The sequence below is a fragment of the Rosa chinensis genome, chromosome 1 (genome assembly GCF_002994745.2).
Source record: "Rosa chinensis cultivar Old Blush chromosome 1, RchiOBHm-V2, whole genome shotgun sequence".
Taxonomy (NCBI): domain Eukaryota; kingdom Viridiplantae; phylum Streptophyta; class Magnoliopsida; order Rosales; family Rosaceae; genus Rosa; species Rosa chinensis.
The window spans coordinates 54293547-54312140 of NC_037088.1; the positions used below are offsets into that span (position 1 = coordinate 54293547).

The following is an 18594-nucleotide window of genomic DNA, read 5'->3' on the forward strand; positions in this document are numbered from 1 at the left end:
TCACCCTTAAAAGGATGTGGCGAAATTGCAGTTTATTTTCTGATGTCTTGAACCTTTCCAGATGCAGATTTTAGTTCCCTTCTTGAGGGCCTTCTCGATCCTCCAGGAGTGTGTTGAGACCAAGCCGACACCCTAAGCCCAAGCACCGTATTAGCCAAATTAATCCATGTACCCGGAGACAACACCTGCTCATCTGGTGCAAGAGTACATCTTCAGTTTGCACTCCATTATGCAGTTCTGCCATCTGCTTGGTTGTAGCTGCATTTTGTTTCCATCTGAATAGTGGCGGTCCTGTGCCACATGTCTTCTCTAGGTTGTATGAGACACACCTATAATTGTAAGCTACAACCCAGTTTGGGGATCATGAATGAAGAATGCAATTTTGTTTTTCCTGTTTACCTTTCTTTAAATCCCTGAACCTACTAGAGTGGCCGTATGGACGTTCATGGATATTGCTTGTGTTTTGAAGAAAATAAGTGGTGCATCTTTCCTATATTTCCTGGGAGACCAGTTTATTACCCAAATGTATTGTTGTAACATCAATATTATGACAAAATATGATAATATTGTTATATTGTTATTATAATTTAGTTAATACAAGTGTCACTAAAATTTAGTTAATACAATCTGATAATGCGATTGCAATCGCCGCGATCTAAGTCACTGTTTCTGAATTCGTCGGGGTTTGATCGGACTAGGAGTTTATGACATCGCGGTGGCGACGGAGGAGGAGGCTAGGTTAGGGTTTGAGTTTTCGGGAACTATCTGCTCGAAATCAGTGACAATGGCGCCGAGGCTCGGCTTCGGCGACGCATCCGGCGTCAAGTTCCTTCTCTTTCTGGTGAGATTTACGACCTCATCGTCGTGCTTGTCCACTTGATTGTTCCCTAATCTCGCCGTGAGATTCACGCTTTGGTTTTTAGATCGACGCATGATAGATTTCTGATTCATGCTTTTCATGATTCGGTAAAGTTTTTCGCGATTATAAGTAGTGGTGAGAGAAATGAACGGCTGTGGAGAGGGGCTCGCGGCTCCGGTTGACTGGATGTTTTCTCAAAGTTTTTGGAGAACAGACCGCCGGCGAGGAAGTTCGAGAAGGTACTCTTCTCGATTCTTTCCTTTCGTTTTCGGTTGAGTTAGGGATTTTACTGTTGCTTGTCAGGAGTAGGCCGGAATGAACCAAAACATTTATAGACCAAAGGGGCCCCACTGACGTGGCAAGTTAACATCCTCACAAATTGATTACTTTTTGTTGACTGGTAAGGGTCTGTTAAGAGTAATTTGACTAATTTATGTGCCGTGATGGTAAAACGAAGAGGGGTTTCTGGTATTTTGACATCTGGGATGAGGTTTACAATTGGGTTGGCATCTTCTTCATCAAAACCGCGAAAACTTATCTGGTTTGGGCGTTTGGCAGCTCCTCTCCCGGGCTTCAGACGGGGTCGGAAGTGAATTACGAGTCGGACCAATTTGCGAATCGAGCGACCTCAATCAATGATGTGGTTTCTCTGCAACAAAGTCTCTCTGCATACGCTTCCTCAATGGTTTCTGTCTCTTTCTCGTTTTGATTTTCTCAACATTTCTACTTTCAACATTCGAATTGATTATCATCGGAATTTGAGTTTTGTTTGCTCGATTAAGGACCTTAAACCCTAAATTGATCATTGTGTTTTGCACAAGGGAGTAATTTAGATTCTTTGAATCTCAAACAATGCAAAGCCTATTTGCGAACGGACGGTCTTAGAATTTCAGGAACCAAATTGGTTTGTTTACAAAGAGTTGAAGAGCACCGGAGGTATTAAGCGTTCTAAGTCTTCATTTCTGGCTTTTTCGAGTCATTGTTTATCGTCCTGTCTTGATTCTAGTCACTGTTACTTGATTGATTTACTTCTTCTAATCCTAGGTTAGGAGATGGAAATGGTGAAGCATTATATCCCAGACCATCACTGTACATGTTAGTGTTTTCTTTTGCTCTAAATTCATGTACACTTGTTCATTGTGAATTACAAGTCGGGCCAAAAGCATTTACTGCTACTGTTTGTTTAATTGTTGATCTTACAGTAATTGTGATGTATCAGAAAAGGCGGCATTTGTTATTAGTTTTACTGTCTTGTCAATGGAGAACTATCATGATGGGATTGATATAGGAAACGATCTAGGTTCAATAGATTTTGATATTCTGGTCCCAAATCTTGAGGTTTGCATCCGTTTACTGTCATTTGGCTTTGTTTCATATTACTTACTCTGATCATGCTTCATGCTTGAACAATTTGGCCGGATATAAACAACTACTTGGCATTCTATGCATTATTTGTTGGTTGCTTCTTTGATTTTGGAGAAGTTGCTTTATTATTTTTGGTAGATGAGACAGCACATTCTTAGGCAGCGGTAATTGATTGTGTTTTATGCCAATGCTTGAATAGCCAATATGCAAATGAAACAGAACAGCTGAAAAATTGTTGGTCTGGGTGCCTGTCTATGGTGGGCAGGATTTGGTTCAAGACAGTATAAGACTACTTCAGTTTTGTTGTTTGTTCTCTTTTTAAAGCTTGCTATTGTGCTGGAGTGGTATTTTCCAAATATCTATATCATTCTTTGTACCGTTAGTCCGTTATTTGTTCTTGAATCGATGACTAAGTAGAAAACTTTGTTATAGTTTTTGTTCACTTCAATTTCCTATTGTTGTCTCTGTCATGTGTGGGTTTCTAAAAGATTTAGAATTCATTATATGATGGTCAGTGTATAGAAATGCGTAGGATTCTCTCATTGCATGACAACAGGTACTTGCACTATTTCAATGACCATGATCTGGTTTCAAATTATTGGCATGTTACTTAAATGGCTTGTGCTATTCAATGTGGTGGTTTTAGATTTATAGTTCCTTTTACTAATTTATATTTTATTTCTTTTTTCTTTTTGTGATCTAAGGCCGTGGAAAACTGAAGTTATCTCAAAGAAAGACTTGGCAAGAGTGTAGCTGGAAGTATCAAAGAGTAAGGTTTGAGCTTCTTTTTCTTCGGTGTATTTCAGATGTGACTACAGATTTTGAGGGTCTGATTATGATAGAAGTTATTTGAAGAGTACAATATATTATAGAGGGATTTTATAGTAGGTTGGGAGAAGCCCAATGTGTTTATGAATGTCCCTATTTGACATCCAACTATATTGCTGTTCTGTTGTCAAAGCTTGCTAGAACTATTAAAGCTTGCTGTTCTTTTTTTTCTTTTTCATGTTGCATACATAAATATGCTAGAAGGTGATCTATTGATCTAGAATGTGATCTTTGGGTTGTCAAAGAATGCATCTAGGTCCTAGATTTGGCCCAGTCTAATCATTAAGAGACGAGGACTTCAGGTGGGGATGCACACAAACATGATAGTTTATAGGCTGTATACTTATTATTTTGTACATTTGGAAATGAAGTTCAAAGTATGGCATAGGAATGGAGGTGTCAACAAGTGGCGACATCTATAGCTATGAAATCCTGCTATTTGAGATGTTGATAGGCAAAAGATTGACAGATGACATGTTTAAAGACGGCCTGAACCTGCATAAATTGGTCAGATAAGGCTTTGGCCTCCTTATCCTATTGGATGGTGATCAGAGCCGAGTCTTCTAGCCATCCCGGTCAGGTAATCACTTCATCCTGATTTTCTATCTCCAGTAAAATGCTATTCGTTCACCCAATTTTTATGAGTTGTGTGTTTAATTTGTTGTCTTTTCTCAGCCAGCTTTTGAGCAAGCACTTGGAGCCTATTATTGAAGAGGAGCTTTTGAACGAGCACATGGACACTATTGAAGAGGTTTGACATGTAAAACAAGAAACTTTCAACTATGTAATCTTTTTGTTTACTGATAATCTGTATCAATGTGCTTTGTTTAGTGTAAGATTCGGCTTTGATTATCCAACAAGATGCTTTAACCAATCCGATCGGATTCGAAAATATGGTGAAATTGGCTAAATTTTTTACCACACTCATAATTTATTGTAATAAACTCATCCAACGGTCGGTTTCTCATTTTCTTTGAATTGCTATATGTAGCTCTTTGGAGTGTATGATATATAAATATAGATTTATATGAGTAACTACGTTTGATCTAGTTGATCGAATTCGAAACGATAACCAAATTGGTTGAATTTTCTACAATCACCATAAAACATTACAATCTCTCCATCAAGCGGTTGGTTTCTCCGAATTCATTTTCTACTTTATGGTTGTTTTAGAATGAACCTAAACAATTTAAATGCAATGTATAAGTCATACAACTTTAGGAATAAAATTGGTACAGACCAATGTGTTTGTAATTAAAATTAATTTTTTTTATCTTATGTCCACACACATCCATTGATGGAATATATACAAACGTGATGTGAAAAAATAAGCACGTTTCGCGGTTGTCACGGCATCGGTCAACCAATAAAACATATAAGTGACTACGGTTGACCAATCCGATCGGATTCGAAAATATGGTGAAATTGACTAAATTTTTTACCACACTCATAATTTATTGTAATAAACTTATCCAATGGTCGGTTTTTCCATTTTCTTTGAATTGATAGGGGTTGCTCTTTGGAGTGTATGATATATAAATATAGGTTTATAAGAGTAACTACGTTTGACCTAGTTGATCGAATTCGAACATGAACCAAATTGGCTGGATTTTCTACAACCACCATAAAACATTACAATCTCTCCATCAAGTAGTTGGTTTCTCCGAATTCATTTTCCACTTCATGGTTGCTTTAGAATGAACTTAAACAATTTAAATGCAATGTATAAGTCATATAACTTTAGGAATAAAATTGGTATAGTCCAATGTATTTGTAATTAAAATTAATTTTTTTTTTATCTTATGTCCACGCACATCCATCGATGGAATATATACAAACGTGATGTGAAAAAATAAGCACGTTTCGCGGTTGCCACGCCATCGGTCAACCAATAAAACATATAAGTGACTACGGTTGACCAATCCGATCGGATTCAAAAATATGGTGAAATTGGCTAAATTTTTTACCACGCTCATAATTTATTGTAATAAACTCATCCAACGGTCGGTTTCTCATTTTCTTTGAATTGCTATATGTAGCTCTTTGGAGTGTATGATATATAAATATAGATTTATAAAAAATTAGTGTCTTTAAAAATTTATTTATCAACAAATTAGTATCTATATATAAATATAGATTTTTTTTGGTACAATATAGTTATATAGATTGTTATCTTTGGTTGTATTTGATCATTATCCATTGAATTTCCAAAGCTTGATTAAAAAAAAAAATACTTGTGTCTTTAAATATTTATTTATAAATAAAGCCCGCAAGGCCCGCTTTATATGGACAGGCTTGGATCCTTTGATTTTTAATAAAGCCCGGCCCGGCCCGGCCCGCAATTATTTAAAAATATAGCAAGGCCCGGCCCGGACCAAGCCCGCTATGAATGGGCCGAGCCAGGCCCGGCCCGGCCCGTTGACGACCCCTACCTAAAACATAAAGCTGTACTATGGTGCCCAGGTCATTCATTCGTGCAAATAATGATCTTAACGTTCCAACTGAAACCATTGGAAATCAAAAGCTACAGACTATTTCACAATATACACACATTTTGAAATTACAGAACGCTAACCAAACGTTTCCATAGCACCAACTGTTTTTTGTAAAGTAATCAGCTTCATGGGTTCAGTATTGATGTAGATGATGATAAAGCCGGACGGGGTGCCAAATTTAAAGTGTCAGATTTTCCTCATATATGAGATTAGCTATATGGACTGCATGATCTAAAGTATATAAGGTTCCCAATAATTACAATTTAATAGCAAACAATAGAAATAATATACGATCAAAAGGTGTGAAAAAGTAATAAACTTGCTAGTTTAAAGTTATTCTCTAGTGCTCCACAAAACCCGGAATCGCTTTTGGTTTAGGGTTGCAACTTTTTTTCTTGTCCAGCGGCGTGCTTGGCCAGCGTTGGCTCGCCTCGCCTGCTCGACGTGACTGCCGGACGGAAATTTAAAAACTAGTGGTCCGGCAGTTTCTTGGAGAGGGATTACGGCTCGAGTCCGGCACTGGTTGGGTTTGGCGACGAGCACCGGAAGACATCTTGGGCTCAGTAGGCGGGGCAACGCGAGTTGAGGGTCGATGAGGCACCTCCTGGATCTCCATGATCGGCAGCGTGGTGGAGGGGTTGGACGGTGGCAACGACGTCCGGAATCGGGCTGCTTTGGACTGGTTTCGACGTGGTTCGGTCCGGGATCTGGTTTTCGGGTGGCAGCGATCGTCCATTGGAGATTGCAGATGGACGATGGGCTTGGGTCAAGCTTTCATTGTTGGGCCTGAGCTGGGATCTTCTTCTTGGGCTGTTGGGCTGTGATTTTGGGCTGGGTTGTTTGACCTAGACCTTATTTATTTTGTTTAGTCAGTTTTGTTTCAATAATTCCCTATTTTCAGGGACAGTCTAGGCACTTGTGTGCATCTAGCTTTAGCTATTGGTTTTGGTCTTGTCGACTTAATTCTCAGTGTCTTTGGTTGTACACCAATTGAGGTCTCTAGGCGACTAGATTACTGGGTAATAGTTAGGTTGGGAGGGCCGGATCCTTCTAGCGCCTCCGGCGTAGTACCAAAGGGGGCTCCTATTATGTTTCTACGTATGTCATTGTACAATGAGTATGCCTATTTCTATGTATCACTGTGGGTACAACCACTAACTCCTTGTCTGTCTGATGGCAGTGGAAGGGTATGTAACAGCCTATTCTGGCTTATGAATATATTTTCTCGCTCGCGAGCACTTCAAAAAAAAAATATACGATCAAAAGGTAAATGTAATCAGGTTTACCTCAAACAGCAGATTAATATTATCTGCTGTCTTTGCAGATGTCTCGATAAAGAACATCCCATTCTTTTCTGCATAGTCCATGCCATCCTAAAGAATATACAATAGATGCATGTTATCTTTGTTATATGATGAAACTATTTTGTACTCTACGGAAAGAAGATGCATGGGATTAAGTGGTATTGAGCTCACTTGAACAGAATCTTCACGTTTCTCATGAAGATCAGCTTTGTTACCAACCAAGGCCAAGACAATATCAGGGGTCCCATGTTTTTGCAGCTCCTGTGGAGAGCCAATGTTTATCAATTGGTAAAAAGCAAACTTGCACCAAGAAAAAGCAGCTATTAACAGCACCACATAATACAACTATTGTGCACACAAAATTCAACTGTGTAAGGGATCCATCTGCCGAGGCATATTATCAAGGGAAAAATAGGACATTTGATATGGTGCTTAAATTGCCAATGATGTGCCCACTGATATGTAGCTATCCATTTATTATATCCTAGTGATCGATATATAGCTTAAATGCTCTTCCTCCAGAAAATGAAGATTCTGAGACATCAACAACAATCTGCCTTAGAGCTGCTTAGTCAGCCAACTCAAAGCTTGTCCTACATTAAGTTTCATAAGAAGAGTTTCAATATTGATTGAGAACTGTAAATTTCATATCTCAAAAATGCTACAGTAGCCCATGTAAAAGTCCAGGCATTAAGATGAAATATTTTCATTCAACTTTGAACATAAACTACAGCTGATGCTTGATCAATGAGGCGAAAAAACTGTCATCGAAACCATTTTGTAGCCTAATATTAAATTATTAAATAGTTTGATTAGCTGTAACATGCTAAAATGTTGAATTCTAATAAGGAAAAAGGAATCGTAGAGACAGAGAGAGTCGACTGCGAAGATGGTTCAGTGTCTCGTGTATCGCTCGCGTCACAGCTACCCCACCAAGTCCAACCAGCACAGGATCGTCAAAACCCCTGGAGGTAAGCTAGTGTACCAGACCACTAAGAAGAGGGCAAGCGGGCCCAAGTGTCCTGTTACTGGCAAGAGGATTCAAGGGATCCCTCATTTGAGCCCTGCTGAATACAAGAGGTCTAGGCTGTCTAGGAATCGGAGGACTGTTAATCGTGCCTATGGAGGAGTATTGTCTGGAGCTGCCGTCAAGGAGAGGATTATCCGCGCCTTTTTGGTTGAAGAACAAAAGATTGTGAAAAAGGTGTTGAAGATTTAGAAGGCTAAGGAAAAGCTATCTGCCAAGCACTGAGCTTGAATGAAGAGTCTAGTGAGTTTTAAGTAGCTTCTAGAGTGATTTTGGCTATTATTAGTGGGCTATGGAAAGTAGTTGGAGGTGTTCCAATTTCTTTTTCTGTGTTTTGGTACTGCTGATTTATGTTATAATGTTGAGTACATTTTCATTGAGCAAAAAAAAAGAAGGAATCGTAGGTACCTATACAGAAAAAGGAAAAAACAATGACACAATGTTTCATGACCTATACAACAATTTGCCATATCACAAAGTGCAAGATTTAGACTATGACAATCACATGGAGTGTAGAATGCCTTAGGATTTACTTCAAGTAGCCTTTTTTGAACACCTTTGTGTTTTCCTTTCATATTAGCTCCATTGTCGCATCCTTGTCCTCTTATATCATCAATATCAAATTGAAGAGTGCTCAATGCATTTGTAATATCAGTAAAAAGCCTAAGACCTAATGTATCATCTACTTTGAAGAATTCTAACCAGAACTCTTCTACTACTATAGGCTTTGAAGAAACATCCACACACCATACTACAAGAGACATTTGCTCTTCATGACTTACACCGGGAGTGCAATCCACAATAATGGAAAAGTATTTTGCTTCTTTGATACTTGTAACAATTGATTGTTTTATCTCACTTGCTAACATTTGTATCATTTCATTTTGAATTATGTGACTGAGATATATAATGGTAGTGTGTCTCATGATTTTGAATGCATTGAACAGGTTCTTGCATTGTTAGATCAAATTCAGCAATCATCTCAATCATTTGCAAAAAATTCCATTATTCTCCACATAAACTTCTCACTATCTCCACAAAATGCTAAATTATTTTTTGCAAGTCTTTTGGCAACAACAATTATCCTAAGTAATACTTGTCTCCAATGCTCTTTCTCTTTCGTAATCTGTTCTCGCTAGCTTTTATCAATTATCTTATTCTTTTCTAGTCTCTTTTTCAGTTCAACCCATCTACTCATACAATAAGCATGCACATTACTTGTTTCATGACCCTTAAGCCTCCAACCAAGGTTCTTCCAATCTTTGTATCCTACACCAGCTATGTTGCCAATTATTTTTTTGCCCATCCTTCTTAAACAACTTGAAGCAAAAGCAAAATATTCTATCTATAGCCAATTCCGATCTTGCTTCTCGCCATTTGTTGTAAATATCGAAAGAAATATTCTGAAGAAAAATGTCTGCCTCTACTATCTTTGGGGAACTTGTAATCATGGTCTCTTTGAGGACCTCTTTTAGCCAAAAACAATCTTATCCCAATTACCTGGGTCATCAGCATTCAAAGGAAAGTTAATTTGCTCATTGAAATCTTCATTTTGGACACCTTGATCCATACTATCATTATCTTCCTCATCCATGAGTTGATCTTCATTCTCAGTGTCAATTATATGCTCTCTTTCTTCTTCACCATGATTCTCATGAGCATTCATGGGTTCATCTTGTTGTTCATTATTATGCTCATCTTCCTGATCATTCACCACATTTTGAACTGACGTTCCTGCTTTTTTGTTTCCCGCAAAATACTTATCAAGTGATCCAGCTAGAGATTGAGTTAATGCTTCTTGTCATTCCTTTTCTTTTCTCTTTTGAGCTCCAGACTTGTTTTTTCTAATGGGAGGCATCTTAACAATAAAGAATCGATGTTGTTTGATGTGAGAAATTTTCTATGCATACACAATCAATATATAGGATTTAATTTGGGAAGGAATGCTAGCAACATTCCCTTCCAACTTTTCCGTTTCTACATTCCTCATTCATTGCATGTCATGTGTATTCCACTATTGAAATATAATTAATACAATTAAAAAACAAGGTTTCACTTCTCCTCTATACCCTTATTTAATTTCACATGCATTTAATTAAGTAATTAATTTTAGTTTCTCAAAATTTTTCTTTTCTTTTGTGAATCCTTTTTATTTGCAATTTATATTACTCTTTTGGAATTACATACGTATTTACATAAGAAGTACGTACATATATATTTAACAAAATACTTCAAATTTTTCCCTAAAATAAAAAAAAAAACACAGAATTGAAACCAAAAAAATGGCCAAACGTTTGCTTTACTTATATACATGAATCAAAGAGAATGCTAAAAAAAAAGAAGAGAAAATTTATATAATCATCTAATCTAACATGTGTTCTAACGAAAAGGAAAAAAAAAAAAAAAAGGTTTGCAGCTGCCATGTCAGTGAGGTTTACCATTTTTTTTGGTGGGTTTTATATAAAAAAGAATTAGTATTATGGAACATGACCAAATAAATGAAAGAAAATTTTTTGTTGAAAAACTTAGGAAATATAAGAGTCAAGAGTTTTTTTTTTCATATTAATAGAGAACATTTAATAAAGGTTAAACATAAATAAGGGTAAAACATGGAATGAAATTAGTTGTTTTTTCAAGGTAGTAAATACATAGATTGTAATGATAAATGAATCCACATGACACAAGATAAGTGGGGTAGAAAGGGAAAGGTTGCTAGCATTCCTCTAATTTGGGTTAGTTTTCCATACAGAGAAGGAAAATGAATAGTTATTCATATGGAAAAATGAAAGGAAAAGTTTATATAGAAAAGGAAAAGGCAAAAAAAAAGGGGCTGGGCCACGGGTCCAAGAAAAATTACCTTAAGCGATTTAAAAAAGAAAAAAGGTACTCAAGTCCTTTAATAACTTAATTGATTGAAAAAAAATTAAAGAGAGAAGTGAATCAGGAACGTGATTCAAAACTTGGTGGACAAGGATGCTGTCTAACTTCCCTTCTGCAGGAGCAACGCGCGACTTTTTGTTTATTAGCTCAAACAATAATATATATAATTACTTTTCTCCAAAGGCTTCCGGGAGCCAGTGGCCTGAGGCGGCTGTCCTCAGGACCGGCCCTTATCCAACCGTTGGATCGACCCTAGCTTTTGATAGGTCGTTATGACTATTTAGTCGATATAACATATGAAGTTTGAGCTCGTTTCAATTTGATTTCGGACTTCCGATGAGTTATTGGTTTCATGGTTTCGATTTTATTATCACTCAATTTAATTTCGATTATCAAGAAACTGTTGTTTAAATTATCAAATTTGTTCAGGACGACGTGTGGATCGAGCTGGAGGAGGAAATTGTTGGACGGGAGGAAATTGTTGGACGGACGTCATAGCGTAAATCTGCGAGTGGACATTAGATTTTAAAATAAATTATGCATGCAGTTCTTCGAGCATTTATTTATTTATGAGTTTTCATTTATTGAGATTTATTTATGATTTACGAGATTAATATTAAATTTCCTTTACAAAAGGTTTTAGTAATTTTCGAGGTACTTAAATTATGAATCATTGAGTTTTGAGAAGTTGTTTTCGAAAAGTGTTTAATTAAGAAAATATTATGAGAATTATTGATTTCGAATATTTGAGATATCGGGATTTCATGAGTTAAATATTTATTGATTTATTGAGTTCAATATAGTTGAGAAGGTAACTATGTTAGCGCATGCATGCATTAGTCTGGTCGGCAGTACCCTCCAGAATATAATTTCAGCCTGCAGTACCCTCCGATGCGTCATCTAGTCAGCACTACCCTCCAGATGGCATGAAGTAGTTGGACGGCAGTACCCTCTAACCATCACCTTCTCATCCGGTCGTCAGTACCCTCCAATGCGTCCCTGGTCGACGGTACCCTCCATGTAGCATGAGATGACTAGTCGGCAGTTCCTTTTAGTTATCGCCTATTTTCCTATATGAATTGAGATTTCATGGGTTTTGAGATAAGATTTATAAAGTGATTTGAGATATTTCTTTATGGGAGTGTTTGAAAGGATTTTGAGATTTCAATAAAGAGATTAAGAGTATTTCACGAGACCTTACTGCGTGCCTGGTTTTTAAGATAATGAAATGGGAAAGCATTAAATTTTCTTTTAATTCCTTTGAAATCATTTATTTTCATCCAGTCAGTCTAACTGTTTTTAATTACTTTTCCCTGGTTTTCTCGGTTTTTCATGCCCAATCTACAGAGTAGATGAGGTCGAGCTGCGTAGCAGTCGAGGCATAGTGACCACCATGTCTATCTTCTTTGTATGTTACATATTAACCTACTTGTACTCTATTTCAGTTCATTTGTCTAGATTGCTCTGATGACTATCTTTCAGATGTGTTAATAGAAAGATAATTTGATATTCAAGATTTGAGTTTCAGTGTTATTTTATGTTATCTATTTGGGAGTTGGTTTTAAATTGTTTTTACTAAAAGGGTTTCAAGAGTTAAACTGCAAAATTAAGCATTGCTAGTAACTTTTCATTGAACTCCAATTTCCTCAAGTAGTGCTATTGCTCCTTTAAATAAGGATAATTTTTTTTTTTTTTTGATGAAAATAAGGAGGATAATATTGGAGTTGCTCTGGCTCATATAGTTTGAAACTAATTGTTAATTTTAATCTTGGTTTTATTTCTTAAGAATTGAGTGCAATGTGTTGGACAAAATGCCTCAAAGAGACAACTAAGTCCACCACTACTGTGACTCCAGGTCAAAGGTAAATTTGAAGCTTTATCTTTCTTTCTTACTCTTAGAAGGAATCCAATATCTCCTCCTCAATGGGGGAAATGTTAAATTGATCAAGATAGACATGGCTAAAGCTATAGCTTAAGAAAGAGATAACACTTATGGTATCCAAGCATTAGTTAAAGGCAAAATTCCATCAGTTATGGTAAGAGAATCATTTATCTATGGTAAATTTAAACGTATGAGAAACATCTGCATTTACATCACCCTTGATTTCTGATTTTATCATATATCATTTGGTACAATCAATGATGCAAAGAAGAGCAAAGTATACCACCAAAAAAGAGCATGTTTTGAAGAAAAAAGAGTAAAAAGAGTTGAGCAGAAAGAACTCTACAAAAAGTCATCAGATTCTGGAATTATAGTTTCGAACTCCTTGCTAACCAATTTAATGGCATCAGCTGTGGGTATGTAGACATTAAACTTGTCTTTCTCTTGAAGAAACTGAACTGCCAAAGTACGGAATGCAGCCCCCTTGGCATCAATAGTAGGAAATTCTATTACCCTAACTATATAGTCAGTGCTAACACCTAACACATGGAATGCCACTACTGTTCCCACATGCCCTACAATCTTATGCTTTAAATCTATCTCGCGCTTGTGTGAATATCTGAAGCCCCTACTCACACACAACAAACTCTTGTCCCAATAATTTTTAAGATCATGATGATATAACCAGAGGGCTGCTAATGCATGTGAGAGCCACAAAAGTTCTACTTTGCCTCCCATAGGGACCACAGCGGCCTTGATAATGCCCCCACTCCATGATGTGCGCATGCATGAATACGCAACCCCTGTACACAAACAATCTAAGTAATCTTGATCACCATTAAACTTGTTCCCTCTCAATTGATCATTTACATATTCTTCAACATATTCCTGTCCGCTCCCAGTTGCTACTAAAACATCCTTGTTTTTTTCCACCTTTTTCTCCCATCCCACCACAACAATCACAAATTCTGATCCATACCACCCGCAAAGGGTAACTCTAGCTGGGAATCCTTTGTCTTTATTCCCTGGTCTCCCCTTCCATTCAGTAATATATTGCTCACATGCCGTCTGTACTTTATATATATCATTTTCTTCTCCCACTGCTTTTTGTGCCTCCTCAATCATCTTTATCGACTCTCCACTGTTTCCAGCCAAAGCAGCAACAATATAATCGTTTATCACTCGTAGTTTATCCGCATTTCCAGACTTAATACGTCCTTTTTCACCTTCTTCAGATGATGATGACCTGCTTTCTGCTACTAGATACACTTCATGACTTCCAATAACAGCCGCTGTACTAGTCCCTTTGAATCTGTTTATAAATCCAATAATTTATTCAGAACACAGAACACAAGCTGAACTGAAATTATTAAGTCACCAGAAAGTCATTAGCATGTCGGTTTTTTTCACTAAAGTGGTTGTCATAAACATATGGTATCCATCTTGCTCATCAGGCATTTACAATACAAAATGAATATGTAATGGGCAACAAAGAACACATACAGGCAAAGCACTTGGTCCAAATGGATTTTCCATAAGAAGATGCATAGATTAAGATATCCCATAATTTTAAAGCATACCATGTAAAGCTTTCATCTACATACAGTATGCTTTACATTATGTTTTGTGTGTTTGACTAGAAAAAGGATCTGGTTTCTCTTGGTGACAGCGGTATTTAGAGGCTTTAAAGATGCTAAAAGTATTTGCTGAAATGAAATTTCATAAGCCTTACCTTTTGGCCAGTCTGTTAGAAGGCACAGCAGCTTTAGGCAGTTCTTTCCAAGACAAGTTGAGGCTCTTGTCTCCAATAAATGAAGGTTCTTTTGAAAGCAGTACCTAAAGATTTTTAAAATTATTCAAAGATCAGTTAGAATGTTCTTGTATTCATAACCATGTATTCCAAAACTCTTGGACATTTCATTCCCTTCACCTTAGTCATTGCCAATATGTCATTGGAGGTTCGCCACTGAGTCGTGGTATTCGGCTTTTCAGTTTGCTGCACATCATAAAACATACCTTTTAAAGATAATTGCTATCAAAATATCTCCACAAAAGAATATTATCTATATGATTATGGATTAAAAAAATCGAGCATAAATCATCAAAGTTCAAGTTTTAATATACCTTTACAGGCTGAACCACAGACGGAAGAATATGACGTGAATCTTCTGGTGTGGTGAATGGTGCAACTTCTGCGAGGGCCTTGAGCAATTCTAGCCTTCGTTCATTTGGAAGCTGATAGAGAAAAATAATGTCAGAATGGTCATCTTAGGTTTGCCATTGGAGAACCAGAAAAAAAAAAAAAGACCATAAAGAGCATCAGAGATAAAAGAAACAATGTTGAGTATTCTATTAAAAAAAATTATAAAAAAAAATACTACAAAAAAGTGAGATGTGTTTACTTATTTTATCATTAGAGGTACTATTATATTCGGCAGATTATTTTCCTATTCCTATTCCTATTCACCGTATTGTCTGTTTTCACTTCAGAATTTAGCAACCCTGTCTAAGTACTCCAAACTAAAGAGTAGCAAAAAAGGAATATGACACAAAGAAGATGCTATGACTTGTGTATATATGAAAACTTTTGGCTTGATATGGAAAATAACATAAACTATTTGATCCAAATTTTATTCAAGTAATTGAGTATGGAAGCACAAACATGAAGTAATATTGATACAATGCTCAAATAATACAAGCTTTTGTTAGTATACCATGTGTATACGGAGCCATAGTATGGTAAATTGATCTCACAAATAACATATGTGTGTGTATTTAGATACAGACTTTTTTACCTTGACCTCAATCTATGAAAACTAGACTAATAAAATGCTCAGCCAAGAAACTTGACATGCATGCTCAAAGAGTATATGCCAGGGAGTTGAGTGTAGATGTTACCTTATCCAAAACAGGAAGGATGAGAAATTTGCTGCTTGACGCACCATCCTATATAGAAAATATGAATTGAATAAACAGGGTTGATTGTCAGAAACATTTAACATCAAGAATAATATAAAGGAAAATTTATGATGGTAGAGTTCACACCAGAATAAATGGCAGGACCATAAATAGGTAAGATATCAACCTGCCGATATGGTCTGCATCTGAAACCTGCATGCCAACCGTTTTGCACTGAATTTGTTAAAAGCACCAAAAAAGAAAAAACGTAATGGCAACCAACTACGGTCTTCAGAAAAGAAAGTAGAATAGGCATGGTTCTAAAATATGTTGCTGTACTTCCATCAGCCTCAATTTTCTTTTTCTTCTATTTCTATTCATACAAAGTAGTATGATTTATAAGATATCAAGACAAGGGAGTTCCTGCAGCCAATTGGTATTTTCCTAATCCTAATCTAATTCGATGCATTGCCCTTGAGGATGATAAATAAGGGCAACCATCTTATGGTATTATTGGTCTGATTAAGTAGCACCATAAAAAACCACTCCTTCCACATTACTTATTGAGAGAAAAATTTGCATCGTGAACTTTCTTAGTAGCTATTATTTCATATTCCTTAAAACAAGACGGTTAAACAAGAACTTACATTGAACTGAGCATCTAAATCAGCCTGTCCTTCAACGATTCCAATTAGTTCTACCATGCATTTTTTCGGAGCTTTCTCCCCAAAAATGTTCAAACTTTTCAAGAAGTCCATAAACATTCTAAATTCTGCTCCAGTTACATCTTCTAGAATCTGCAATTGAACTCGATCAAGTTAGCCATACATCTAACAACCTTAAGGAGAAAAGTAAAATAAAACTCAAATATCATAATTTTCACATGGTTTTTTTTTCACTGCTACAGGTAACACAAGGAAAAAGGACCACATTTCAGACTGAACTGACGTCATGGCAATCAAAAGGTCTATGTGACTTTCACACGAGACCGAAGAAGGAAACGGCACCTCTAAAGTTGCACATGAAATTTCTTGAAATATCATGAACACACCTTTTTTATCAAGTAAGTAATATGCCTCTCCATTTGCTCCTGAAGCTTCAGAACTTCAGCTTTAATAGGAAATACCTACAGTTGAAAAAAAAAAAATTATATATATATATATATATAAAATATGTTTAACATAACGAGACACGTGATAACACTCATAGTATTTGATTGCGCATTACTCATAGTGACTTTCTCACCTTATCTCTGATAAAGCTTAGGAATTTCTCACGAATAACATCATCTTGGCTTGGGTCATCAACAGTCCCGATGTGCTTGAACAAGGCTGTAAAAGAAGCTGCACATTCAAGAAGGCAAGGTTTATCATGAAAGACAATTTGGAGAATTTTCAATAATTGAAAACGTAGATGAATGGACATAAGTGGATTAGGTTATAGAGTTATACGAATATCCAATGGGAAACATTAAAAATCTCATTTGTATTATAAAATATCCTTTAAATACTATGAAGCTAAGTACAGTTATGAAGCAAGGTATAGAGACTAGAAGATAAACTTCTCATCTTCCCACCAAAATACAAGTTAAAACAGCGGAGAATAAAAACCCCATCTTCAAACATTGGTATAACAGTTCACTCACAATTGGTATGGTAGGAAAGGACAACCGTGCCTACTGAGGCAACTTTACTGAATCAACTCATAGTAAAAGGCAAGCCTAAGCCACTATTTTCAGCTTAGGCCAAACTGGTATAGAATGCAACTCAGGCCACGAGATTAAAATAATTTATTAAACTTACAAGGGCCATGAATGAGTCAGTAAAAGCAATCTATGTATACAAACTTCAGCCTACAATCTGAAGATGTAGCTTATATCCAATTTATTCAATATATATTCCAGAAACGGACCAAATTTACCTTTCACATCCAGGCTCCTCAAAAGGGCCATAAGAGCCTTACGCGCAGCATCACGCTCGACATACTCATCTAAAAAGCATCAACGTATATGAACATCAAGTCATATAAAACATTCGATATACATCCTAGATAATAACTGTTCCCCTGCCATAACCCAAAAAAAAAAAAATTACCAGCTTGTAGGGATTGCACAAGAATGCGTACAATCTTCAAGATATATTCACGGGTGTCCTTCAAGAAAAGGGGATGCCCCCCGCTAGCTTGCACTCGAACCTGCACATTACATGAATTATCAAAAAGGCAAATATAGAACTGAATTGCAAAATTTATAAGACGTAAATAACAGTAATATAGCAATTATAATATACATATCTTCAACTATGACACATTGATCCATTAAAAGACACAATTACGTTTTCTAAAGAAGAATTCCATAATTTCCAGTTAGCATATATACCTATTAGCACTCAGATTATTGTTTAAGTTGTGTATATAAACATTAACTAACCCCCAGCTGTTGTTCTACTTGTCTTTCACTTAAATCAAGGTGAATATCTATTGCCGGTGACGACGAAGAAAATTCGGGGAAGAAATCTAACACCCTCTGAATAAGCTGTGCAGCGAGCTGCCTGTACTTCAGGCTCATCTTTGCCGCATTGGTAAACCCCTGGTAGTCTTTCATATTCTGAAACCACAAACAAAACAATGAAACCCCAAAACCCTTGATCCAAAAAAAAAAAAAAAAATCATGAAAATTAAGGGGACCTGGGACTTGTTGAGTCGCTCGCCGAACAGGTAGGGCTTCTCAATGTGCATGGCCTCGTCTGCTGCTGCCGCCGCCATTGTTAGAGAGCTGAAAAGCTGAGCGAGAAGAATGTGTTAACTTGTGGAAAAATCAAAAATTGAAAGGAGGTTTTTGGGAGGGTTTGTATTCACCCACTCCTACTACTACTGGTCGGCGGGAGTGAGGGAAAGTCTCGCTTGAGACTCACAAGAGGAGAAAGTAACTGGACCAAGAAGCCGCGAGTTTCCACCTTACGAAAATGGCTGCTGGGTTTGACCAATAAACAAATATGAGAGATGTTTGAGCCTAAAATGACAGCCCAATGAGGCAATTATACTATATATAAAGGGAG

At 36.7% G+C, this 18594-nt stretch overlaps 3 protein-coding genes and 1 long non-coding RNA gene across 14 annotated transcripts in view; 3 read left to right on the forward strand and 1 right to left on the reverse strand.

The window, feature by feature from the left end:
• LOC112182344 overlaps nucleotides 1–18594 on the forward strand; it is a 51749-nt gene that overhangs the window by 3741 nt on the left and 29414 nt on the right. The window contains exon 7 of one of the 6 annotated variants that reach the window (XM_040518122.1): nucleotides 62–410. The exons of 4 other annotated variants lie outside the window; for them this stretch is intronic. In XM_040518122.1, the coding sequence (XP_040374056.1) occupies nucleotides 62–117 (56 nt within the window). In that variant the 3' untranslated portion in view covers nucleotides 118–410. Of the gene's footprint in view, nucleotides 1–61; nucleotides 411–18594 lie in introns of those variants that run through there. One more of the 6 variants, XM_040518125.1, reaches the window with a different exon arrangement.
• Nucleotides 1678–3911, forward strand: LOC121052691. 4 transcript variants are annotated; one of them, XR_005809805.1, is made up of 4 exons: nucleotides 1678–1795; nucleotides 2929–2998; nucleotides 3507–3632; nucleotides 3728–3911. It is a non-coding gene; the product is annotated as an uncharacterized LOC121052691 (long non-coding RNA). The 4 variants fall into 4 exon arrangements; XR_005809804.1 differs by having other exon boundaries at nucleotides 3522–3632; XR_005809807.1 differs by having other exon boundaries at nucleotides 2929–2993.
• LOC112182346 (60S ribosomal protein L34-1) lies at nucleotides 7721–8183 on the forward strand. Its single transcript, XM_024320830.2, has one exon. It carries the CDS (start codon nucleotides 7741–7743, stop codon nucleotides 8068–8070), a length of 330 nt encoding a protein of 109 aa, XP_024176598.1. The 5' UTR covers nucleotides 7721–7740; the 3' UTR covers nucleotides 8071–8183.
• Nucleotides 12832–18552, reverse strand: LOC112169823 (apoptosis inhibitor 5-like protein API5). Of its 3 annotated transcripts, none has more exons than XM_040518103.1 (14): nucleotides 18399–18552; nucleotides 18224–18319; nucleotides 17967–18143; nucleotides 17632–17731; nucleotides 17459–17527; nucleotides 16784–16881; nucleotides 16590–16664; nucleotides 16186–16335; nucleotides 15686–15751; nucleotides 15539–15586; nucleotides 14765–14875; nucleotides 14571–14636; nucleotides 14373–14476; nucleotides 12832–13952 (listed from the first exon to the last, which is right to left on the reverse strand). In XM_040518103.1, exons 2-14 carry the CDS (start codon nucleotides 18299–18301, stop codon nucleotides 12983–12985), a joined length of 2112 nt encoding a protein of 703 aa, XP_040374037.1. In that variant the 5' UTR covers nucleotides 18302–18319; nucleotides 18399–18552; the 3' UTR covers nucleotides 12832–12982. The 3 variants fall into 3 exon arrangements, with proteins under 3 accessions (XP_040374037.1, XP_040374038.1, XP_040374042.1); XM_040518104.1 differs by having other exon boundaries at nucleotides 18395–18551; XM_040518108.1 differs by having other exon boundaries at nucleotides 18451–18514.